This window comes from Megascapheus bottae, chromosome X, assembly GCF_031878675.1.
Source record: "Megascapheus bottae isolate mThoBot1 chromosome X, mThoBot2.hap1, whole genome shotgun sequence".
NCBI classification, from domain to species: domain Eukaryota; kingdom Metazoa; phylum Chordata; class Mammalia; order Rodentia; family Geomyidae; genus Megascapheus; species Megascapheus bottae.
Window position 1 is genome coordinate 10,966,903 of NC_143547.1, and position 26,521 is coordinate 10,993,423.

Genomic DNA, 26,521 nt, shown 5'->3' on the forward strand with positions numbered 1-26,521 from the left:
TTTTTTGCCAGTCCTGGGGATTGAACTCAGGGCCTGAGCACTGTTCTTGGGCTTTCTCAAAACTAGGACTCTACCACGTGAGCCATAGTACCACTTCTAGCTTTTTTTCTATATATATGGTACTGAGGAATCAAACCCGGATCTTCTTGCATATTAGGCAAGCACTCTTACCACTAGGCTAAATACCAGGCCTGTCGTAGGTCTTTAGCTGAAGTAGATAAGGGAAAATTAATATCGGTGGGATGTATTGCAAAATATGGGTATGCTGGGCACAGTGGTACGTGGTTATAATCACAGCATTCATTCAGTGGAGGCAGCTGAGGCTACATAGTGATACTCTCCCATGTCTTCCCCCTGCCATCCCAAAGCAAGAATAGAGTTGGGACATAGAAAGTTCAAAAATAGAGCTAGGCTAAGAGTTCAAAAGCTGTTGGTAAGCCCTCTTCATTCAGCTCCTGTGTTCCAGCCATATGTGCTGAGGGAAGTTGGGAGGGAGGGAGTCAGTGAAACAAAATTGATAGATGAAGAAGGAGATAATAATTCTTGCTCATGGTTTCAGATTCTCAGGAGAATAGACTGTGATTTTATTTTGTTAAAAATAAACTCTTTTGCCATTTTATTCATTCTTTCTTTTTTTTTAAACCAGTCCTGGGCTTAAGCTCAGGGCCAGAGGACTGTCCTTGGATTTTTCTTAAGGCTAGAACTCTACCACTTGAGCCTCAGCACCACTTCTTGCTTTTCCTAAGTACGTGGTACCAAGGAATCGAACCTGGGCTTTCGTGCATGCTAGGCAAGCACTCTACCACTAGGATAAACTCCCGGCCCTCTTTTTTTTTTACTTTTTGTTTTTGCTGGTATAAGAGCTTGGACTCAACCATGTGCTCTCTCTCACCTAGCTTTTTTTGCTCATGGCATGCCTCCATTTCTGACTTTTCTGCTGGTTTTGGGGATAAGTGACTTGAGGATTTGTTCTTCAACACTGGCTCTGAAGCTTGATTCTTAGATCTCATCCTCCTGAGCAGCTAGGACTATAGTTGTAAGCTATTGACATTACTTTTAGCCATCAGAGTATAAATATGCAAGGGGGATTTAACTTGGGTTGTGTGTGTGTGCCTGTGTCTATGTCTGTGTCTGTGTGTGTGTGTTCTGGTCCTAGGGGTTGAATATGGGGCCTGGGAACTGTCCTTGAGCTTTTGTGCTCAAGGCTAACACTCAAACACTTGAGCCTCAGCTCCACTTCCAGCTTTTTAGTGGTTAATTGGAGAGATGAATCTTGTGGACTTTTCCTGCCTAGGATGGCTTTGAACCACAATCCTCAGATCTCAGCCTCCTGAGTAGTTAGGATTAGAAATGTGAACTGGCTGCACCTGACTTATATTATGCTTATGTTTTTGATTGATGTTCACCTGTCACATAATTGAAGCTTCCAAGAAATGATCATTTCAGGTCAGGCACAGAGGCTCACATCATTTTTTTTTAATGGGTCATGGGGCTTGAACTCGGCCTGGGCATTGTCCCTGAGCTCCTCAGCTCAAGGCTATGGCTCTCCCACTTGGGATAACAGTGCTACTTCCATTTTTCTGGTGGCTCATTGGAGATAAGAGTCTTATGGGCTTTCCTGCTTGGTTTGATTTTGAACTGCGAGCCTCAGATCTCAGCCTCCTGAGTAGCTACTATTATAGGCATGAACCACCTGAGCCTTTGTGGCATTTTTTTATGTTAAAATAATGCTTTGTCTTTTTCCTTGATTTAGGAGGTGTAACTGATGAAAGTTAAAGGCCATGGATGAAGATGGACTTGAATTACAACCCCAAGAGCCAAATTCGTTTTTTGATGTAACAGGTATAACTACTTGGTCTGTTCCAATTTTTGCCTACCAAATTTGCAGTTATCATGTGGACAGATTGCTAGACTCTTAACTTTCAGTTATACTTTGATATCTTGTTATTCATGTCAGAATCTACAAACATGAAAGTAAGCATATTATTCATCTTTTGTAAAGTTTGGTTTCTTAAAAAAAATTCGGGGGACTGGGAGTTTGGCCTAGTGGTACATTGCTTGCATAGCATGCACAAAGACCTGGGTTCGATTCCTTAGTACCACATACATAGAAAAAAAGCCAGAAGGGGTACTATGGCTCAAGTGGTAGAGCTCTAGCCTTGAGAAAACCCAAGGACTGTGCTCAAACCCTGAGCCCATGCCCAGGACTGGCAAAAAAAAAAGTTTGGTTTCTTCATAACGGAGTCTTATATTATTGAGGTAGCTTGAACACCTCTAACCTAAAAATCCATACTGCTCCAAAATAAAAAAAAATATTTTGAGTGCTGACATGACACCACGAGTGGAAAAAAAATTCATCCCCTGACATCATGTAATGGGTTGAAGCCAAAACACAGGTACAGGGGAGTCAGGAGGGGGGGGGGAAACTGGGAGATAAAGAGGGAAGAGGTGACATTGTTCAAAAAGAAATGTACTCATTACCTGACTTATGTAACTTATCCCTCTATACATCATCTTTATGATAAAAATAAATAATTAAGAGTACACAAAAATAGTGTAGAAAATAACCATTAGGTTATGAGTACATATGAAAACCTAAATGAGTTTTGTGTTTAGTCTTGTATCCCATCCCTGAGATAACTCATTTATATGTAAATATTGTAAAGTTTGAAAATACCCAAAATATTTGTGTTCACAAGTATTTTGGATAAGAGATACTCAATCTATAACAATAACTATATAAAAACTTTAGTGACAGCCACACAGCAGTGGCTCACACCTGTTAGCTTCTCGGGGGCTTGAGATCTGAAGGATCACGATTTGAGGTCAGTCCGTGCAGAAGAATTTATTGGACTCACTTCCCCAAAATAACCAACAAAACCAGAAGCTAAGAGCCTAAACTCCTTAGTGTTAACTTAACATTTTAATCTTGCCCAGTTTTCCTACTCAGTTGTTGGTTGTCCCTTTGAAAATATTTCTTAATTACATCTGTTTCTCTTCATTCTACTTGTGTTACATAGACTATTGTTCCACTCTTTGTAGTAACTTTCACATTTCCTTAGCCTAAGTGTCTTTTATCTAGCCCACGAATCAGAGTATTTAACCATAACATGTACATCATGTCTTTTCTTTGTTCTCTGTTTTCCATCAGATAAAATATAACCCAAGGTCCTTCACATTCTGACCGTGTCCTACTTTATAACCTTTATCTCTCACGAGTTCCCACAATGAGCCTTCTACTTTAGGAAGATAGTCTTAACCTTACCCAGCTCCCCCCCAAGTGTACAAGAAAAAGTGTATTTGTTAAAAAAAAAAAGAAGGTTTTTTTTGGTCATGGGCTTGAACTCTGGGTCTGGGTGATCCTCAGCTCAAGGCTTGTGTTCTACCACTTGAGCCACACAGTGCCACTTCTGGTTTTCTGGTGGTTAATTGGAGATAAGAGTCTTACAGACTTTTTGTGTTTGGGCTAGCTTTGAACCGCAATCCTCAGATCTCAGCCTCCTGAGTAGCTAGGATCAGGCATGAGCCACTGGCACCCGGCTAAAAAATTTTTTTTATAATATTACATGTGTGTGTATGTGTATGTGTGTATGTGTGTATGTGTGTGTATGCATGTGTGGGTGTGTACGACTGTCCTGGGGCTTGAAGTGGGAAACTGTGTGAGCCTGGGCTCTTTCTCGGAGTTTTTCTGCTCAAGGTTACCACTTGAACATTCTACTTCTGGTTTTTTAGTTTTTAATTTAAGGTAAGAGTCTCTCCTACTTTGCTGCCTGGCTGGCTTTGAACTAAGATCCTCAGATCTCAGCCTCCTGAGTGGCTCAAATTACAGGTGTGAGCCATTGGCACCTAGCTAATATTAAATGTTCAATAGCTTACCTATCATTGTAAGCAAAATGTTTTTGAATTCTCCCCTTGACTTTAAGCAGTCAGATTGTCATATGTTAAATGACAGCTGAGCCTAGCACAGGTACTACTTACTGTCCTGATTTTCCTGATGAGGAAATAAAGGTTTAATGTGTAGAGGTCACCACACTATTAAGTGTATGAATATGACACTTATCTCTAATTTTGCTTTTGTAACCACAGCTCTCTACTAAATGCTTTCATCTTGTGTCTGCCAAATGGAGATTATAGTGATGTATTACTTGATGATAGTGTTGAGAATATTGAAAACAAATGAGCATATGGCATTTTGTAGCAGTCCTATAGACATGAAAGGGAATATATTCTTTTCATTGTTTCTAGTAATTGTGCTAGTTATTAACTGACTTTAAAGACTTCCCATAATTTGTAGTATTCTTTGGTGCTTAATCATTTCTGTTTGTTGACAAAGCCATGTGTTTCTTTGTAGACTTGGCCAGAGACACACAGTCATTGAGTGAGGCACCTGTTTGGACTTAGCCTTCCTGGTCTGAGTCACAACCAGAAGCACTCATGTACTAATAAGCTTTTCATTTTGACTTTTATAAATCAATCAATCTTTCTTTCTTCCTCTCTTTCTTTCTCTCTTTCGAGTCATGGGGCTTGAACTTGTCCTGGGCACTGTCCCTGAGTTCTTCAACTCAAGGCTACTACCCTACCCTTGAGCCAAGCCTCACTTTTGTTTTCTAGAGTTTATTCAGAGATAAGAGTCTCAGGTCCTTTAGGTCCTCTTGTGCCTGGGCTAGCTTTGAACCTTGATCCTTAGATCTCAGCCTCCTGAGTAGCTAGGATTACAGGCATGAGCATGAGCTACCATGCCAAATTGACTTTTAATAAAACTTTCTATGCTGTTTTCTAGACTAGCAGCCAAGAGATTGGATTTACTTATTATCAACACCATCATCATCATTATTATTATTATGTGTTTTGGTATGGATATAGGATTTCAGTTCCATTTGTGACATTCACTCAGAATAGCATTTATTGCCCACCATATGCTGTTATGCAAACTGTGTGACATTAGTTAAGCCATTTACTTTTATTGGGCTGCAGTTGATTGAATTTAATTGTAAAATGGACTCCAGTAAGATTTCCTGTGTATTGAACAACTGCCTTGGGGGTAGACTTTGGGGACAGAGAGAAAGCTAGATGGAGTTGAGTTCCCCTCACCAAGTTAGGGCAGACCTGCCCTAACCTCTCTTGGCCTCTATTGCCCCAACATAGCTGCATTTTATTTCTCCATGGAAATAGATATGCTAAACCAGTTGTCTCTTCATAACTGTGATCTTCTTTTCATTTGTGTTCTACTCCTTTTATGTCCTAGAATCAGAAGTTGGCTTGGAAATTTCTGTAGTCACAGATGGGGGGATGTTGGTGCTATAGTTTCTGTGCTGGAGCAGAAAGTGAAGGATGTGAAGGAAGAAAGGGCTTAAATGGGAAGGAAGAACATGGAAGAGATGAAAGGAACAAAAAAAACAGGAGTTGAGGAGAAGGAAATGGAGCAAGAAATGAAAGAAAACATGTAATGGAAGAAAGCAGTACTCCCTAATTACCTATGAATATAAGTTTAATTTTAGTGTGCCTGCTGTGGGAATATATTTATTCTGTGCCTTTTTCAGTTGCTTTTACTAATTCTTTTACTTACTCTTTTATTGTTGGTGTTCATGTGTCTTGAACTCAGGACTAGGTACTGTCCCTGAGGGTTTTTTTTTTTTATATCAGTCACGGGGCTTGAACTCCCTGAGCTCTTCAGCTCAAGGCTACCACCCTACCCTTGAGCCAAGCCCCACTTCCCATTTTCTAGAGGTTAATTGGAGATAAGAGTCCCAGGTCTTTATATGTGTCCTGGAGCTGGCATTGAACCTTGATCCTCAGATCTCAGCCTCCTGAGAGCTAGGATTACAGACCTGAGCCACCATGCCCAGCCTCCCAGAGGTTTTCTGCTCCTGGCTAGCACTGACAGAGTCTCACGAACTTAACTACCCACGCTGATTTTGAACCATGATCCTCAGATCTCGGCCTTCCAAGTAGCTAGGATTGCAGGCATGAACCACTAGCACCAGCACCTGGCCTATTAATTGATTTGAATGAGGTACAAGATGGTTGTTTTATATTAAAAGCTGTTATAATGAGCTTATTATTCAAATAGATTTCCTTAATCTTTTCCTCCTCCTCCTCTTCTTCTTGTTCTTTCACGTCCTCTTCTCCTCCGCCTTCTTGGTGCTGATAGTAGGGCTTGAGCTTGGCTTTTCATTCTTTGTACTCTTAGTTTTTTTTTTCCTCAAGGCTAGCACTCTGCCACTTAAGCCACACCTCTGCTTCCAGCTTTTTACTGGTTAGAGATAAAAGTGTCTTGGCTCTGCCTGCTATCCTCAGATCTCAGTATCCTGAGTAGATAGGATTATAAGCATGGACCCTCATTGATACTCTTATTAATCTCTTTTTAAAAATATATATATATATATTTATTCATTTATTGCCAGTCCTGGGGCTTGAACTCAGGGCCTAGGCACTGTTCTTGGACACTTTTTGCTCAAGGCTAACACTCTGCTACTTGAGCCACTGCACCACTTCTGGCTTTTCCTCTGTATGTGGTTCCTGGGAATCGAGCTCAGGGCTCTGTGCATGTTAGGTTGAGTACACCACCACTAGGCCATGCCCCTGGCCCATTTTTAATTTTTTTTGTGCCAGTCTTAGGGCTTGAAACCAGGGCCCAGGCACTGTCCATGAGCTTCTTTTGCTCAAACCTAGTGCTCTACCACTTGTGCCAGAGCTCTATTTTTGGCTTTTTGGGGTGTGTGTAGTTTATTGGAAATAAAGAGTCTTGTGGACTTTCTTACCTATCTGTTTTCGAGCCACAATCCTCAGATCGTAGCTTCCCGAGTAGCTACAGGTATAAGCCATTAGTGCCCAGCTTCCTTTAATCTATCTTGATGTTTGAGAAAACTTGTGGAGCTAGCTCATTGGTTCTGGAAGAAATTTAATAACATTTACCTTGAGGTATTTGTTCCTATCTGACATTTGTCATGTTCATTTTTTTTTAAAGGAGCTGGTGCTACACACATGGATGGTGATCAAATTGTTGTGGAAGTCCAAGAAACTGTTTTTGTTTCAGATGTTGTGGATTCAGATATAACTGTTCATAACTTTGTTCCTGATGACCCAGACTCAGTTGTAATCCAAGATGTTATTGAGGACGTTGTTATAGAAGATGTTCAGTGCCCAGATATCATGGATGAAGCAGATGTATCTGAAACGGTCATCATTCCTGAGCAAGTGCTGGATTCCGATGTAACAGAAGAAGTTTCTTTAACGCATTGCACCGTTCCCGATGATGTTCTAGCTTCTGATATTACTTCAGCCTCAATGCCTATGCCAGAGCATGTCTTGACAGGTGAATCTTTACATGTGTCTCATGTTGGACACATCGAGCATGTGGTCCATGATAGTGTGGTAGAAGCAGAAATTGTCACTGATCCTCTAACCACTGATGTAGTTTCAGAAGAAGTATTGGTAGCAGATTGTGCCTCCGAAGCAGTCATTGATGCCAATGGGATCCCTGTGGACGAGCAAGATGACAGCAAGAACAACTGTGAAGACTACCTAATGATATCCTGTAAGTCTTGGGGTATAGTTTTTAACTGAATGTTTTGGGTTTTTTGTTTGTTTTTTTTAAGATAGTACTGGGGTTTGAACTAAACATCTTGTGCTTGCTACACAAGTACTGTACTACTTGAATCATGCCTCAGCCCTTGTTAGACTATTTTGTTTGTTGTTTTGAGTGGACTAGGGTTTGAATTTAGGGATTTATTCTTGCTAGATTTATGTTCTCCACATGAGTCACAACTCCAGCTCTTTTTGCTCTGAGCCTATACATTGTCCCTGAGCTCTTCAGCTCAAGGCTAGTGCTCTACCACTTGAGCCACAGCGCCACTTCCAGTTTCCTGGTGGTTAATTGGAGATAAGAGTCTCACGGACTTAGGTGCCCAAGCTGGCTTTGAACTGTGATCCTCAGATCTCAGCCTCGTGAGTAGCTAGGATTCAGGCACAAGACACCAGCACCCAGCTGGTTATTCTTGATATAGGGTCTTGTTTTTTGGCTAGCCTGGATTGCAGTCTGATTTTGTGCATATTGCTATATCTAGCAGGACAAGTATGTACCGACATGTCTAGCCATTCCTGTTGAAATGTGGGGTCCGACTTTTTTTTTTTAACCTCAACTCAGATTCATAATCCTCCCTATCTTAGCCTCATAGCTGGATGACAGATATTTACCATCACACCCAGCAATTGATGGAGATAGGGTCTTTTGAATTTTTACCTGACCGGTATGGGTTTTGTGGGTTTTTTTTTGTGGGGGAGGTGGCTTAGGGATGGCCTTGGACCATAATCTACCCTCTATCTCCCTTGAGACTGTATATAGACATGTATTGCTTTTTATGACAGGGTCTTGTGAACTTTTTTTTGTCAGAGCTGTCCGTAAACTTCCTTCTTCTTGATCTCTGCCCCAAGTAGCTAGAATTATAGGAGTATCTGGTTAGAGGTGATTCTCCTAATTTGTATAAGGGTAAAAATGCCAGTAGATACAGGAAACAAGCTATAGGACAGAAAAGGCGCTTAATGTTCGTGGATGCACAGTACTGCTTATGTAATCCTCATGTACTTAGTCTAATTATATGTAAAATACTATTTATGTAATAGCACAGGAAAGAGCTATGGCATAATACAGAAACATGATTTCACATATGGTAGATTCATACTAGATGACTGTAGAAGTGAGATGTTTAGCAACACATCTCTAAATGGGTCAATTATGTCTTTTACAGTATTTTTCTTGGTACCATTTTCAGATATAGGATTGTAGGTTGGATAGAGTTAGGTCACAGTTCTGATCCTATGTGGAATTTCTTATTCCTTAAGGAACTAAATGTCAAATATATACTCATAGGGTCCAAACTTGGAATTTGCATACCACAACAAGGAAACTTTCAGGTCCTAGTTTTATAGCTGTTGGATAATAGGAATAAGATTTTAAGATCTTGCGCCTGTCCTGGGGCTTGAGCTCTTCATTTCTAGTGTAGCACTCTACCCTTAAGCCACAGTACCACTTTCTCCTTGAACACTTTTTGCTTAAGGCTAGCACTCTGCCACTTGAGCCACAGATCTGCTTCTGGCTTTTTCTATGTATGTGGTAGCAAGGAATTGAACCTAGAGCTTTGTGCATGCTAGGCAAGCATTCTACCACTAGACCATACTCTTGGCCCCCTGCAGCTCATTTTTTATGGGTCACGGGGCTTGAACTCAGGGCCTGGGTGCTGTTCCTGAGCTCTTCAGCTCAAGGCTTTTGCCCTACCCTTGGGCCTGGGCATTGCCCCTAGCTCTTCAGCTCAAGGCTACTGCCCTACCCTTGAGCCAAGCCCGCTTCCCATTTTCTAGAGGTCCATTGGAGATGAGTCTCAGGTCCTTTTTTGCCTGGGTTGGCTTTGAACCTTGATCCTCAGATCTCAGCATCCTGAGTAGCTTAAGATTACAGGTGTGAGCCACCACACCTGGCTATTTTTTTTTGCTGGTCCTGGGCTTGAACTCAGGGCCTGGGCACTGTCCTTGGACACTTTTTGCTCAAGGCTAACACTCTGCCACTTGAGCCACAGAGCCAATTCTAGGTTTTTCTGTATATCTTGTTCCAGGGACTCGAACCTGGGGCTTCCTGCATGCTAGGTGAGTATGCTACTACTTACTAGGTCACATGTTCCTGGCCCTCTTTTTTTGGCCAGTCCTGAAGCTTGGACTCAGGCCCAGAGCACTATCCTTGGATGTTCTCAAGGCTACAGCTCTACCTCTTGAGCCACAGCACCACTTCTGGCATTTTCTGTGTATGTGGTACCTTGGAATCAAACCCAGGTCTTTGTGCATGCTAGGCAAGCACTCTACCACTACTTCAAACTCCCAGCCCCCCTGCAGCTAAGGAGTTCTGCCCTAAACTCAACACCATCCTCATTGTATGTAGTCTAGATCGCTGAATGTATTATTTTTATTATCATCTGTGTGATAGTTTCAGTTGTACCCACCTTGGGAGTCAGGAATATTCTCTTCTTTAGTATTGTCAGTTTTTTGGCTTTAGTACAAATAGATAATTCTGTGAGCAAGAGACAAAAAACGATTTTACTTTTCATAGTATTGATCAAAGATAATAAGCTGACTGCCTATTTTAACCTTGAAGGCAAAAAATATATATATTTTCATTACAGATACTTGGAACAGTTAAAACAGAGTACAGCAAAGTACATATTTGATGCTTCTGTCTTTTTATAACAATGTGCTAACAACTGGTGTTAATATTTTACTCAGCCGGAGTCGTATTCATTTGCTAAACAAACATTGGGAACATCATGTATTTTTACCTTAACCATAAATAAATCCCTGAGAGTGTTCTATATTTGGATTGTGATTTGTACTCAAGTTAACTCTATTGCCTTTTTTTTCCGCACTTGTTGAAAAATCTGTGAATAGCATAGTAAGTGAAGGATCTCCAGCTTGGAAAATATAATGATGTGAAACCTAAGTGCTATGTTAAAAATAAATGTTTTTTGATTTGTTATTTTTGCCACACCACTAAGTGGCCAAGAAAGACAGAAAGAGAGATACTCATAGGCTTTATAAAGTTATAAGAATATTTACTTGCATAACTATTTTTTGATCAGTTGTGGGGCTTGAGCTCAGGGCATGAACACTGTCCCCAAACCTCTTGATGTTCAAAGCTAGCACTGTGCCATGGGTGGGAGTGGGGGGGAGGGAAATGGGGACCAAGACATGTGAAAGGGTATCAATGTATGGAAATTAATGCACCATCTATCTGGCAAATATCATGTAACCCTTCTATTAATTACAATAAAAATATATGAAAAAAAAGAAAAAAAAAGCTAGCATGGTGCCACATGAACCACTGGTGCCTAGCATATATCTGTTTTTATACAGAAATTTAATATAGCATATTGGAGTCTGCCAGCCTTTTTAAAAAGTTATTGAGAATTTGAAAATCAGAAGAAATCAGGAAGAAAATACATTCACGTATCATATATTTATTAGATCACTAATTGTCAGACATTGTAGGTAGTGTCAATCTGGTTATGTATTGATAAGTGAATACATAAAACAGTTATCCCTGGGGGCTGATAATCTACTGTGGAAAAGTTGTAGGGTGATGCACAGGTGTCAGTAAATTCTTGTGGAGACAGGATGGAGTAGCTGACCTTTGACTCAAGGATGACTTGGTTTTCTAAGATGAAGAAGGACATGGGTGGAAGACATTCCAAGCAAATGGTATAGTATGTAAAAAAAATGGGGGGTGGGGCTGGGGTCTTGGCTTTGGTTGGAAATGATGGAGACTTCAAGATGTTGTTAAATCTCTGTGTATTTTTCTTGCAATTTGTAGAAATAGAATTATAAAACCAAAGGGTATACACATTTTTAGACATGGTTATACTGCCTCAGCATTTTGTCATATATAATTGCTCCTCACCAGGTTTTTGAATCTGTTCATATTCCTACACCTTTATGAACATAGAGTATTTCATTTTTAGTTTTTGCCAGCTTGATAGGGAATTATACTTGGTAACATATAGGGAATTATAGTATATCCTGTTTCTGTTTGCACTTTTATTTACTTTTCATTTTTTGGCTGTGGGGCTTGACCTTGGGGCTGGGTGTTGTCCATGAGCTCTTTTCCTCAAGCACTCTACCACATTTAGCCACAGTGCCACTTGCAATTTCCTGGTGGATAATTGGAGATAAAGAGTCTTATAAACTTTCTTGCCTGGGCTGGCATTGAACCACAATCCTTAGATCTTAGCCTCCTGAGTAGCCAGAATTATAAGCATGAGCCACCAGCACCTGGCTTATTTTGATTTTTTTTAAGGTACACAGAGTAAGTTTATTTGAAACTGAATGGAAATCTGTGAATGAAAGTAGTAGAAGCTCCCAACTGGAGAGGGACCTCAGGGAGGAGTCCGTTGTCCTTTGTTTCAGCTTTAAAATTACTTTAGGTCCATAATTATGGTAACAACAATATAATAGGCGAGGGAGAGATTTGTGATACAGGGTAGATATGAGATATAATGAATACTCCAAGCAGGATGTTTTGATGCATGCAATTAATATTGGTATTCTAGAAACTGATATAAGAGACTCAAGTTTATGGATAGTCTGGGAAAGATAGCTACCAGAAATAAGAATACCACAAAGTCTTAATAGTAAATGAGATGAGCTCAAGAGATTAGGAAGTAAAATGGTTGAAATTTGGTGATAAAATGGGTGGCCATTTGAGGAGAAAGAAAATACAATAATGACTAAATTCTTCCTTTGGGTACTGTTGCTGGTCAAGAAAATTACCTGAGAAGAAGAGCAGATTTGGTGGTGGGGTGATGATGATTGAAGAAGTGATCACAGTTTGATTTGCAGGCTAGGAGCATGACCTTGTGGTAGAGAGTGCTTGCCTGGCATGCATGAAGCCCTGGATTCGATTTCTTGGTATCACATACATAGAAAAAGCCGGAAGTGGTGCTGTGGCTCAAATAGTAGAGCACTAGCTTTGAGAAAGCCTGAGGACAGTGCTCAGGCCCTGAATTCAAGCCCCAGGACTGGGGGGAAAAGTTTGATTTGCTTACTGGGGACAATCTGGTGGATATTTTTCTAGGAAACTGGTAACATGAAATTGATGCTTTTGAGAGAGGTATGGCTAGGGGAAAAATGGGTGACAACAGAATATGGGAGGAAACCCATGTGGAAATAGGAATGGATAGTGGTCCCTAGAGAGTGTTTATGAAGTAAATGTCACTGTGAACTTTTGGGGGATGTAAAAGGTAGACAGGAGGAAGAGCCCATGAAATCAGGTTTAGGGAGGAGACAACACCTTTAGGTATCACCTTTTTGGTACTAGCTATTGGAGATATAGTCTCAGAATCGTCTGCCCAGGCTGGCTACAAACTTCAATACCTCCTAGGTAGCTAAGATTGTAGGCATGAGCCACTGGCACCTAGCTTAAACAACAAAAACTACTACCGCTACTACTACAATTACTGTTTTTGGTTGATCATGGGACTTGAACACTGGGCCTTGGTACTGTCCCCCAAGCTCTTCAGCTCAAGGTTGGTGCTCTACCATATTGAGCCACAGTGCCACTTCCATTTTTCTGATGGTTAATTGGAGATGAGTCTCATGGACTTTTGTGCCTGGGCTGGCTTTGAACTTTGATCCTTAGATCTCAGCTAGGATTACAGGCATGAGGCACCAGTGCCAGGTGTTAAACATCTGCTTAAAAGCCTGTTTTTGAAAACTACTGTGTAGGGCTGGTGATATAGCACAATAGGATAAGGAAGTATTGTGTAGGCATTAAGAAATTTGTTGAAAAGTCACCGCTAAAATTAATGAATTAGGAGCTTTTAGCTTTACATTCAGTCTGAGTATTGGTTGTATTTAACTAAATAGAGTACTCAAGGCAAAGTTTTTTTTTCTTTTTTTTGTCTGTTGTGGAACTTTAACTCTGTTCCTGGGCGTTGTCCTGAGCTCTTCGGTTCCAAGGCTACTGCCCTACCCCTTGAGCCACAGCACCACTTGTGGTTTTCTGGTGGTTAATTCAAGATAAGTGTTTCATGGATTTTTAGTGCCTGGGCTGGCTTTGAACTGTAATTCTCAGATCTCAGCCTCCTGCGTAGTTAGGATTATAGGCTTGAGCTACTGTGCCTGGCTGAGGCAAAGATGTTTTAACTTTCTTATCCTTCTACCAAATGCAACACTGGGAGAACATCTGAAATGCGTTATATGCAATTGACGTTTTAGACTAGCCTTGTAGCATTTACTGTTTATCTGCTGATACTTAGGCTAAGTGAGTATGATCCTGCCCTTTGAACAGGACACATGGTTATGACAGTGATGGGGAGGAAGAGATGGTTTGGAGTAGTAAGGAGAACTTTATAAAGAGGTTGGTAGGTGCTAGGGAGGACCACAGATGGTTTGTGGGTCTAGGCATTGGTAGGTAATAGTCCATGAACCTTCTCTTAGGAATATTTCTACTTCATTTCAGCCATGTGACAAGGTCAGCAACAGACACACAAGGATGCAGAGATAGTATTAAGAGATTTTGGAGGAAAGGAGAATCTGGAGAAGGGAAAAGTAGTCAAAAAGATCCACTTCAGGTTCAAGGTCATAGATTGGAAATGAAACCATGAGCAGGGTAGGGTTGTGTGTGTGTTTACATTTTCAACCAGATTTAGCTTCACAGGCGCTGGATAAAGGCATCAAGGCAATTTGCCAAGTTAGTGGTCTACCAAGCCATTGTGAGGAAAATAGAGATTGGGGGGAAAATGGACCAAGAACAAATGCGATAGACTGTAGAAATTGAAGTTGTTTTGTTATGGTTGAGTTCAAGTAAATTCTCATGTAATAATTTTTAATAACTTGTAACACAACAAGCTGTCGTGGTGGTGGTTGTTGTTGTTGTTATTGTTATTGTTTTTGTTTTGTCGATCATGGGCCTTGAATTTAGGGCCTGAGCATTACTCTGAGCTCTTCCATTCAAAGCTAGTGTGCTACCACTTTGAGTCACATTGCTGTTCCTTTCCCTTCGCTTTTACACTCAAGGTTGGTGCTCTACCACGTGAGCCACAGCTCCACTTAGGGACATATTGGTGTTTGATGGAGATAAGACTTTCATGGGCTTTCCTGCCTGAGTTGGCTTTTAACTGTAATACTTAGGTCTCAGCCTCCTGAATAGCTAGGATTATAGGCTTGACTTGTCTTTTAAAGCAATCTGAAGTATAAAGGAATAAAATAAAAATGTAGCTGGGCGCTGGTGGCTCATACATCTAGCTATTTAAGAGGTAGAGATCTGCAGGTCAAGATTTGAAGCCAGTCCAGATAAACAAAGATGACTGTTTCCAATTAATCAACTAGAACTGGAGACAATGACTCAAGTGACAGAGCGCCAGTCATAAATGAAGAAGCTGAGTGAGAGCTGGAGATTCTGAATTCAAGCGTCAATACCAGAACACTCTCCCCCTATCCCCCCGTGCTGGTGGCTCCTAGCTGCACAGCCCCTTTGTGCTGGTATAATCCTAGCTGCTCAGGAGGCTGAGATATGAGAATCAGGGTTCTCCTCCTCCTTCTCCTTCTTCTTCCTTCTCCTTCCTTCCTTCCTTCCTCTCTTTCCTTCCTTCCTTCCTTCCTTCCTTCTTTCTTTCTTTCTTTCTTTCTTTTTTTGCCAGTCCTGGTCCTTGAACCCAGAGTATGAGCACTGTCCTTGGACTTTCTCAAGTCTAGAGCTGTACCACTTGGACCACAGCATCACTTCCAGCTTTTTCTATATATGTGGTACTGAGAAATTGAACCCGGGTCTTTGTGCATACTAGGCAAGCACTCTACCACTAGGCCAAACTCCCAGCCTGAGAATCAGGGTTCTAAGCCAGCCTGGGCAGAAAAATCTCCTTGAATGTTTGAGATTCTTTTTTTTTTGGTGAGTTGTGGGGCTTGAGCTCAGCCTGGGCACTATCCCTGAGCTCTTCAGTTCAAGGCTACCACTCTACCCTTGAGCCAAGCCCTACTTCCCATTTTCAGGAGGTTAATTTGAAAGAAGAATCTCAGGTCCTTTTGTGCCCAGGCTAGTTTTGAACCTTAATCCTCAGACCTCAGCCTCCTGAGTAGTTAGGACTACAGGCATGAGCCACTAGCCAGTTTCCTTGAGACTCTTAGCTTCAGTTATCCAATCAAAAACAGGAAGTGGACTGTAGTTCAAAGTGGTAGAATGCTAGCCTTGAATAAAACTACTCTGAGACAGTAAGTACCCAAGCCCTGAATTTTCAAGCTCTACAACTAACAAAAACAAAACAATCTTTCATTTCTCTTTAGTTTGCGATTTAAAATGTTGAATGAGATACAAAGATTTATATAATCTTTTTTGTTGTTGTTAGTGTGGGACTTGAACTTGGGGCCTGGGTTATGTCCTTGGACAGTTTTTGTGATCATGGGGCCTGAACTCTGGCCTGAGTGCTCTCCCTGGGCTCTTCAGCTCAAAGCTATCACCCTACCCTTGAGCCACAGTTACCATTTTCTAGAGATTAATTGGAGATAAGAATCTCATTGCTTTGTATCGCTGAGCTGGGCCCCCGGCCCTTTTTGCTCAAGGCTAGTGCTCAGCCACTTGAGCCACAGCACCACTTCCGGCTTTTTCTGAGTATGTGGTACCAAGGAATCAAACCCAGGGCTTTGTGCATGCTAGGCAAGCACTCTACCACTAGGTTGCGCTCCCGGGCCCTAATTGCAATTTTTGCTGGTGGGATTATTGGTAATTTTTTAATTCTAAATTTGGCACAGTGAGCATACATACTTTTGTTCAAATATCAGAAGACAAAAATAAAAGGTATAAGTTCTAAAGATAGGCACATTCAGTCTCCTTCACTCCTCATACGCCGTCTTAGAACCTTTTTTTCTTTATCTGGAAAAGATGAAAATCAAATGAAGTAATGTTACGTAGAAACACGAAGAATATTGCAAAATGCCATGCAAATGGCAGTTATTATTAGAAATAGTCTTAATTTCCAGAAATTATGCTCTTCTATTTTGGTGAGGCCTTATTCTAAACCTCTAGTTCTTTATCATTACATTAGAAGAAAAGGCATTTACATAGAAATCATGCATATGATGACTCAGTTTTATTGAAGTGTTCTTTGTCTGTTTTTAGAAATTCATTTTTAATGGTAACTTAAAAGTCACAGTGAATTTTGAATGCTTAACAGGACCGTCAGTGTTCTTTGCTTTTAAAATCACTTCTGTAATGTTTCATATTTAGAATAATTTCATAGGTTGCTATAGTGGAGCAAGTTCTCAAGGTGAAAATCTGAAGGTGAATTCTACTTTTGTCTAGTGATAGAATAGCTTCACTGTCAGGTAAGTTGGTATGTATAAAATGTGTTTTCCCACACATTTATGAAAGTAATCAGGTCTTTTACTCCAGGGTTTATTTAGCTTAAATGTATAACATTTTTACAAGCTCTAAAATGATTGTTTTTTTTCCAGTCATTACGAGTTTTATAATGGTACTGACAAACCAGTGTATGCCGAAGTAACAGTCTGGGCCTTGTTTTTTGTAAAGATAGAGATGTTTGATTATCTAATACCATTGCAATCAGTTCTGATGAACCTTGGGAAAAAATGTAGACCACTTTCATTGAGGTCAAACTGTTTGTGCTAGGTGCCTTAGGTCTTCTGTGACCTGACTTTAACTTAGCATTTTTTTAGCCTATGTTTCCTAACATGCCTAGAGTCACACTTTATCCATAATCCCATCTTGTTCTTTATCTTTCTTCCTGGAATAAGCAGCCTTTTCTTTCTCTCAGCTGGAGCCATTTTTCTTCTTGTTTCCATGACAGCTGTCAGTGTTCAACGATATATTTACAGATAGTTTCTGACTAAACTTCTTTCAGGTTCCATATCAACTTGTTACTAAAGATTGAACTAGAATTTACCTTTGTTTCATCTTATAATGTATGTAAACAGCCTTTTCTTTTTTCCTGTACGTGACCTGCATTGTAACTTACTTTTAAATTATGTAAGGAAAAGTAAAATAATCAACAGATGTACTTGAAGTGACATGTTTGTTTTCCAAATTGAATGTATATTAAATGTAATTTGTTGCTTAATGAAATGCTGTTTAAGGCTGGGAGTTTGGCCTAGTGGTAGAGTGTTTGCCTAGCATGCACAAAGACCGGGATTCGAATCCTTAGTACCACATGCATAGAAAAAGCCAGAAGTGGGGGCGGGAAACAAACAAAAACATGAGGAGTATTAATGTGCGAGAAGTAATGTACCTATTACCTGACGAATGGGACTGTAACCCCTCTATACATTATCCCAACAATTAAAAAAAGGAAAGAAAGAAAAAGCCAGAAGTGGTGCTGTGGGTCAAGTGGTAGAGCTGTAGCCTTGAGAAAGCCCAGGGACACAGTGCTCAGGCCCTGAGGTCAAGCCCCAATGCCGTGGCTCTACCACGTGAGCCACAGCACCACTTTTGGATTTTTCTGTGTATGTGGTACCAAGGCATCGAACGTGGATCTTAGTGCATGCTAGGCAAGCACTCTACACTAGGCCAAACTTCTGGGCCCCTAAAATCTAATATACATTTCTGAGCCATCGTTGGCTCAACTGAATAAACAATACAGATTCAACCAAAAGGGAAACAAGTGTGTTTAGCAAGGGAACATGAGAAAGGGAATTAGAAGGGAAAGGGGGACATAAAAAGACTTGTTGGGGTTGGAGGCATGGTTCATGGTAGAGCATCAGTTAGTGAGTAAGAGCATCAGATACGGAGTTTGAGCCCTGGTCTCAGACAAGATAAAAAGCTTGCTGGGAGTATTGAGGACAAGCTTAAATGAACCCTTTTTTTCCATATATTTTTTATTGTAATTAATAGAAGGGTTACATGATATTTGCCAAATAGATGGTGCATTAATTCTCATACATTGATACCCTTTCACATGTCTTGGTCCCCATTTTCCTCCCCCCCACCCCCACCCCTCATCTTGTTTTCCCCCGTTCCCTATCCAATTTCAGATAACCAAATACAAATATATCCGATATATCAGGTAACAAAGTGAGATAGTGTAACAATATGAGATAACCAAGGGACAGCAAAAGTGATAAGAGATAACATAGTACCTTAAGAACAACAATCATTCATTATATGGCTTATGTTTACATCATATTTTAAATGACAAATTTAACAAACAAGTGTTACAATCTCTGGGACTTGGTATTTAGAACTTAATCAAAAGTAGGCTAAGGGTTTGTATGTCATAGAAACATATCAATTTATGAAATAAAATATTGTCTATAGAATCATAGGTTTTTATGTCTATATAGTTATGTTTGTATTTCCATGTCCGTAGCTTTGGGTATGCAGTTATTGAGTCCTCGCTCTTGTACTCTTTGGATTTAATAGCCGCATATTAAGGATACCATGCGCCTTTTGTTCCTTAGGTCTTGACTTGTCTCACTCAACATGATTCGCTCTAGATTCATCCACTTCCCTGTGAATGCCATTATTTTATCTTGTCTGTTGGTTATGTAGAATTCCATTGTGTATATATACCACATTTTCTGTATCCATTCATCTGCAGTAGGGCATCTGGATTGTTTCCATCGCCTGGCTCTTGTGAATAGTGCAGAGATGAACATAGCTGAGCGAGGTGTCTTTATGATATCCTCGGTCATGCTGTTCAGGATAGATGCCCAGAAGTGGTATGGCGGGATCATAGGGAAGGTCTATTTTCAGTTCTTTAAGGAACCTCCACACTGCTTTCCAGAGTGGCTGAACTAGTCTACATTCCCACCAGCAGTGTAGTAGGGTTCCTTTTTCTCCACAACCCTGCTAGCAACTGTCATTGTCTGAGTTCAAGATCTTGGCCATTCTTGTTGGGGTAAGGTGGTATCTTAGGGTTGTTTTTGTTTGCATTTCCTTTATGACCATAGATGATGAACATTTTCTCATATGCTTTTCTGCCATTTTAATCTCTTCTTCTGATAGGTCTCTCTTTAGTTCCTTTGCCCATTTAGTGAATGGTTTATTGGGTTTTCAGGGGATTAGTTTCTTGAGTTCCCTGTAGATACTAGATATTAAGCATTTGTCAGATGTATTGTTGGTGAATATCTTTTCCCAGTTGGTTGGCTGTCTCTCTACTTTTGCAACTATGTTTTTATCCGTACAGAAACTTTTTATTTTTAGGTAGTCCCATTTATCGAGTCTCTCTCCAATCTGTTGTGACCCTGGGATTCTGTTCAGGAATCTCTTGCCTGTGCCTATGAGTTCCAATGTCTCTCCTACTTTATCATGTAGCAGTTTCACGGTTTCCGGTCTGACGTTGAGAAATGAACCCTTTTTGGTCTTTAGTCCTGCTCCTCTGCCATTGGCCTAGAGCATTTCTTCAAGGTTTCTTTCCTTTGTGTTTCTTTACTCAGTAAAGTTTCTTTGCTTTACTTGGTGAAGCTCTTTTTTTTTGTTGTTCAACCCCATTTTTATTCAGGTTATGATGAATTGTCCTAGAGACTGGCTGAGCTTTCATTTAGTTTTGCTAAACTTTCTGTTGTGTGGTGTACTGTAAGGTTACATTGTATCAGGATTACAATTTTGAGTTTATTCAAATCCAGAGTCTTTTGTGAAGATACCATTTTCCTTGTACTTTATTTTCCTAGTTTTATGCATTATAGTGTATTTTCCCCCTGGCTACTTTATTATAAAGCTTAAAAAAATAAAATGTTAGCCTTGTGTGGTGGCTCACGCCTGTAATCCTAGCTACTCAGAAGGCTCTGAAAATCAAGGTTCAAAGCCAACCCAGGCACAAAAAGGACCTGAGACTCTTATCTCCAGTGAACCTCAATAAAACAGGAAGTGGGGCTTGGCTCAAGGGTAGGGTGGTGGCCTTGAGCTCAATAGCTCAGTGTCAGTGCCCAGTCCCAGACTCCAAGCCCCAAGATGAGCTCTAGCCTTGAGAAAACCCAAGGACAGTGCTCAGGCCCTGAGTTCAAGGCCCAGGACTGGCAAAAAAAGTATCTCATGGACTCTCCTACCTGGGCTGGCTTTGAACCACAATTCTTAGATCTCAACCTCCTGGAGAAGCTAGGATTATAGGCCTGAGCCACCAGCACCAACTTAAGTACACTCTTTTTTTTAATTTGTAAGTCTATAGAGGAGTTCTCTCTGTGTAGTATGTTTTGCTTTAAAACCAGATCCCATTTTAAGAAGTCTTTAGAAACTTATTGATTGGTGGGAACTGTTTAATACCTCTGTGCCTTGTACTCATACTGCTGAACCATGTTTCCAGCCTAGAAATGTTTTTTATTTCTTTCTTTAGTCCTACAACTTGAACTCAGGGCCTGAGCACTGGCCTTGGAATTTTCTTTTTTTTTTTTTGTTTGCCAGTCCTGGGCTTAAGCTCAGGGCCTGAGCACTGTCCTTGGATTTTTCTCAAGGCTAGAGCTCTACCACTTGAGCCTCAGTACCACTTCTGGCTTTTTCTAAGTATGTGGTACCAAGGAATCGAACCTGGGTCTTCGTGCATGCTAGGCAAGCACTCTACCACTAGGCCAAACTCCCAGCCCCTGGCCTTGGAATTTTCAAGGCCAGCACTCTACCACTTGAGCCACAGCACCACTTCCGGCTTTTTCTATGTATGTGGTACCAAGGAATCAAACCCCATGCCTTTGTGCATGCTAGGCAAGCACCCTACCACTAGCTCCCCTCCCTTCTTTTGGCAGTTGTAGGGCTTGAACGCTGGGCCTGAGAACTGTTCCTGAGCTCTTCAGCTCATGGCTAGCTAGCACTTTATCATTTGAGTCAAAACACCACTTCTGGTTTTCTGTTGGTTAATTGGAGATAAGGGTCTCATGGAGTTTTGTGCCTCTGCTTCCTGAGTAGCTATGATAACAGACATGAGCCACCAGCACCCATCTATATTCAGCTTTTTCTATGTATGTGGTACTGAGGACTGGATCCCGGGTCTTCATTCATGCTAGGCAAGCACTAGGCCAAACTCCCAGCCCTAGAAATATATTTATTAACCCTTTTCCTTGCCTAGGTAAAAATCATTCAGTTTTATGTGAATTAGAGTTTATGTTAAAGGACTTTGAAAATCAAACTTTTTATTTGTTCTTCCATTATTTGTGATGTCTTTCCTGCCTATTAGTGGATGATGCTGGCAAAATAGAACATGATGGTTCATCTGGAATGGCCATGGACACAGAAGCAGAGATCGATCCTTGTAAAGTGGATGGCAGTTGCCCTGAAGTCATCAAGGTGTACATTTTTAAAGCTGACCCAGGAGAGGATGACTTAGGTAACCTTTCTCTTGATGAGATACAACCGGGTTGTATTTTGGTTAAGAATATTTTATATCTTTTCGGGAAATAACTTTTAAACAAGAATTATAATGTAGTACCAGAAAGCTATGTGAAATAGAGGTGGAAATGAAGGTTTTAGATAAATCCTTGGGGTCTTCTTTGATAGGTGGCACTGTAGACATAGTGGAAAGTGAGCCTGAGAATGACCATGCGGTTGAATTACTCGATCAGAACAACACTGTTCGTGTGCCCAGGGAAAAGATGGTTTATATGGCTGTCAATGACTCTCAGCAAGAAGATGAAGAAATAAGTAAGTAGGTGGCCTTTTCATGGGACAAAAGATTGTATGTGTTTCTTTCTTTCTTTTTTTTTGCCAGTCCTGGGCTTGAGCTCAGGGCCTGAGCACTGTCCTTGGACTTTCTCAAGGCTAGAGCTCTACCACTTGAGCCTCAGCACCACTTCTGGCTTTTTTCTATGTGTGTGGTACCAAGGAATTGAACTCGGGTCTTCGTGCATGCTAGGCAAGCACTCTACCACCAGGCCAAACTCCCGGCCCTAGAGTGTTTCTTTTAAGTTACTATCTCTAAGTAGCTGTAAGAAAGGGCTTGAATTCAACATACCAGTTTGTGAGTACAATGTATCTTGATCAGTGTCTCCCGTTTTCATCATTCTCCCCTCTCTCACTTCCACCCATCCCCTTAATTCTATCTGATTTTAGCATGATTTTAGAGGTTTTGCTGCCATACACTGAAGGAAACAAGTGCCATCCACTTTAGTTGCTGCCATGCAAGTGACTGTGTATGTATGTTTAGAAGTTATTTTCCAACAAACTATTGGTCACGAAATGAATATTTAGTAAATAGTTACTGAGTGCTTAGTACTTGAAAGTGATAGTAGCCTAGGTGTATAATATCTTGACCTTCTTTCCATTTTCTTATGAACTAAATTGAAATATAAAAGTATCTTTGTTATGATCTCTGTAAACTGGGTCAGAAAAGTTCATAAAACTTTCTACTTAGATGTTGCAGAAATCGCTGATGAAGTTTATATGGAAGTGATCGTGGGTGAGGAGGATGCGGCGGCAGCAGCTGCAGCTGCTGTACATGAACAGCAAATAGACAATAGTGAAATGAAAACCTTCATGCCAATCGCATGGGCAGCAGCTTATGGTAAGTCATGCAGCTGCCCTTTAGTTGGAGTAGTATCAGTACACCATAAGGATTAGTGGATTCAAACAAAAGTAAAGGAGAATTATAAAGTCTACATTTTTGTTTGATTGTTTTTGGTCCTGGGTTGGGGCTTGAATTCAGGGCCTGGATGATGTTTCTGAGCTTTATTATTATTTTTTTGATGCCAGTCCTCGGGCTTGAATTAGGGCCTGAACACTGTCCTTGGGCTTTCCTCAAGGCTAGTGCTCTACCACTTGAATCACAGCACCACTTCTGGCTTTTCTATGGATGTGGTACTGAGGAATCAAACCGGGGTCTTGGTGCATGCTAGGCAAGCACTCTACCACTAGGCCAAACTCATGGCCCCTGATCTTTGTTTTTGTTCAAGGTTAGTACTCTACCACTTGAGCCACAGCTCCATATCCTCAAGACTAGTTTTTGCCTTTACATTTGACAAGAATTTCCTTCGTGAGTCTGTTGTATAGAAGGAAGTACTGCAAGAAGTACTCAGGCTTTTAAGTTGAAAAATTTCATCTCGCTTACATCTGGATGGTGACTTCACAGTTTGGGAGACAACATGGGGAAAATTCTGAATGTGTTTTAGCTTTGTGAGCATAGACATTTCCCATGGACTTGCTGTAACAAATGTTCTTATAAACCTCGTCATTACCCAGAATGGAGATTTTTCTGTCATTCATGAGTATCATGGCTTACTTTTCATTGTCACAGTTAAAGAATTCCTCATTCTTTATCATTTATAATACTGTATAATTTTGTTTTTTAATACACATTGTTAGGTAATAATTCTGATGGAATTGAAAACCGGAATGGCACTGCAAGTGCCCTCTTGCACATAGATGAGTCTGCTGGCCTCGGCAGACTGGCTAAACAAAAACCAAAGAAAAGGAGAAGACCTGATTCCAGGCAGTACCAAACAGGTGAGGGGGCACAAGTTCCAAGGTGCAGTGTACGCTGCAAGCGCTCTGGAAACTCTATGTGTATCATGATGGCGTTTTAGCTGTTAGACCACATGTAACTTTTGTGCGTGGAATTTGAAAATACTATTTACAGACTTTGGTGATATTCATGAATGATGTCAATGGAGAAAAAGAAATAGGAAAAGTACTAGAAATAGAAAAAAACAATTCAAAACTTGGACAATTTTTTTAAATGTGAAAATGAAAAGGAATCCTTCATATAAGCACTAACTTTAAATATATATATATATATATATGTATGTATGTATTTAAAGAATCCAATTATGTCAGGCTAAAACTGGCATAATTTACCGAGCAGCAGGATAGGTGCTTTAGTTCTTAGACATGTTCTGCCGATTTTTATATTGATTTGCATATTCAAATGTATGAGTATATTGAAGCTTTAGTATAAATTAACATAATGGATTTTTCTGAGTAACCAAAGTAAGAATTTTAATTTCAATACTTTTATTCTTATAGGTCATTCCCTAAAGATTTCTAAAATTCATAGGGATTTAATCATGAGTTGATAGAAGGTCCTTAATTATTCATTCACTTTGTTAAACTGGAGAGGTGTGATTGGTGCAGTACTACTGAAGTAAATTTCCAGACCAGGTTCTCGTTATTACCAGGTTATTTTGTCTCTTATGTAGACAAAATACATTCCTAAGTCTGGAGTCTTTGACTACCAGTAGTGCTCAGAATACACTAAAGTTATAAGAAACGATACCAGAATGTGGTTTGGTCATTCACGCTGGCCTCTTTTCCTTTCTTAGCAATAATTATTGGCCCTGACGGTCATCCCTTGACAGTCTACCCTTGCATGATTTGTGGGAAGAAGTTTAAATCAAGAGGTTTCTTGAAAAGGCATATGAAAAACCATCCTGAACACCTTGCCAAGAAAAAGTACCGCTGTACTGACTGTGATTACACTACCAATAAGAAGATAAGTTTGCACAATCACCTGGAGAGCCACAAGCTCACTAGCAAGTCTGAGAAGACCACTGAATGCGATGACTGTGGGAAGCATTTCTCTCATGCTGGGGCTTTGTTTACTCACAAAATGGTGCATAAGGAAAAAGGAGCCAACAAAATGTACAAGTGTAAATTCTGTGAATATGAGACAGCTGAACAAGGGTTACTGAACCGCCACCTTTTGGCAGTCCACAGCAAGAACTTTCCTCATATTTGCGTAGAGTGTGGCAAAGGTTTTCGCCACCCATCAGAGCTCAAAAAGCACATGCGAATCCATACTGGGGAAAAACCGTACCAATGCCAGTACTGCGAATATAGATCTGCAGACTCTTCGAATCTGAAAACGCATGTAAAGACTAAGCATAGCAAGGAGATGCCATTCAAGTGTGATGTTTGTCTTCTGACTTTCTCAGATACCAAAGATGTGCAGCAACACGCTCTTATCCACCAAGAAAGCAAAACACACCAGTGTTTGCACTGCGACCACAAGAGCTCAAACTCAAGCGATTTGAAGCGACACATAATTTCAGTTCACACCAAGGACTATCCCCATAAGTGTGACATGTGCGATAAAGGCTTTCACAGGCCTTCAGAACTCAAGAAGCATGTGGCTGCCCACAAGGGTAAAAAAATGCACCAGTGTAGACATTGTGACTTCAAGATTGCAGATCCATTTGTGCTAAGTCGCCACATCCTCTCGGTTCACACCAAGGACCTTCCATTCAGGTGTAAGAGATGTAGAAAGGGATTTCGACAACAGAATGAGCTTAAAAAGCACATGAAGACCCACAGTGGTCGGAAAGTGTATCAGTGTGAATACTGTGAGTATAGCACTACAGATGCCTCAGGCTTTAAACGGCACGTTATCTCCATTCATACAAAAGACTACCCTCACCGCTGTGAGTACTGCAAGAAAGGGTTCCGAAGACCCTCTGAAAAGAACCAGCACATAATGCGACATCATAAAGAAGTTGGCCTGCCCTAACAATATTTCCACCGTCGTTTACAGAGAAACTGGCCTTGAAGCAGAAAGTCCATTTAAAAAAGCCAACCAGTCTTGTTCACGTACAATACTGTATATTGATTTATGCTGTGTACAAATAGAATTATGCTTAGTTGACTTTTTTTTTACATTTTGTTCAGTAGTGTGTTCTGAGTTCTCTTCAGTTTGTTTAATACATGGGGAAAAGCAGCAAGCAGCTAGTTGCTTTTAATAAAGCAATCCCTGATCCTACATTGATTTTTTTCTTAGAAGTTTTGTATTTATTTAAGTACTTAACCTGGCTTACCTTGATGGTATTCTTCTAAGACCCTTAAGGTAACTTCAGATCTATAACTCTGAAAGTTCTCACGTTGACTTTTTTCCCCATAAATTTCTCACAATAAAAATTTCAGAGACCATATCTAATGAGAATGGGTGATTTTTCTGGTCAGGCCTAATAACTACAATGTGGAGATCATTGCTTATCTCACTTGATGTCTTTAGACCATATGGCCATGGAAGTTTCCATTTGAGCTTTTGTGTCCCTGGCTGAGTAAAGAACAATGACTGGGTTCTTGTTTCTTTTTCTTTTTGTGTAGTAGAAAAAATATACTTCT

The 26,521-nt window shown here is 40.5% G+C and overlaps 1 protein-coding gene across 7 annotated transcripts in view; it reads left to right on the forward strand.

Moving 5' to 3' along the window:
• Positions 1 to 26,162, forward strand: part of Zfx (zinc finger protein X-linked) — a 45,487-nt gene extending 19,325 nt beyond the window's left edge. For 4 of the 7 annotated variants that reach the window (XM_090326534.1, XM_090326532.1, XM_090326533.1 and 1 more), the window contains exons 2-8: positions 1,754 to 1,842; positions 6,968 to 7,537; positions 21,648 to 21,797; positions 21,968 to 22,111; positions 22,821 to 22,970; positions 23,768 to 23,908; positions 24,724 to 26,162. In XM_090326534.1, the coding sequence (XP_090182660.1) occupies positions 1,782 to 1,842; positions 6,968 to 7,537; positions 21,648 to 21,797; positions 21,968 to 22,111; positions 22,821 to 22,970; positions 23,768 to 23,908; positions 24,724 to 25,907 (2,400 nt within the window). In that variant the 5' untranslated portion in view covers positions 1,754 to 1,781 and the 3' untranslated portion in view covers positions 25,908 to 26,162. Of the gene's footprint in view, positions 1 to 1,753; positions 1,843 to 5,265; positions 5,444 to 6,967; positions 7,538 to 21,647; positions 21,798 to 21,967; positions 22,112 to 22,820; positions 22,971 to 23,767; positions 23,909 to 24,723 lie in introns of those variants that run through there. The other 3 variants (XM_090326537.1, XM_090326536.1, XM_090326539.1) reach the window with 3 other exon arrangements.
• The last annotated feature ends 359 nt before the right edge of the window (positions 26,163 to 26,521 follow it).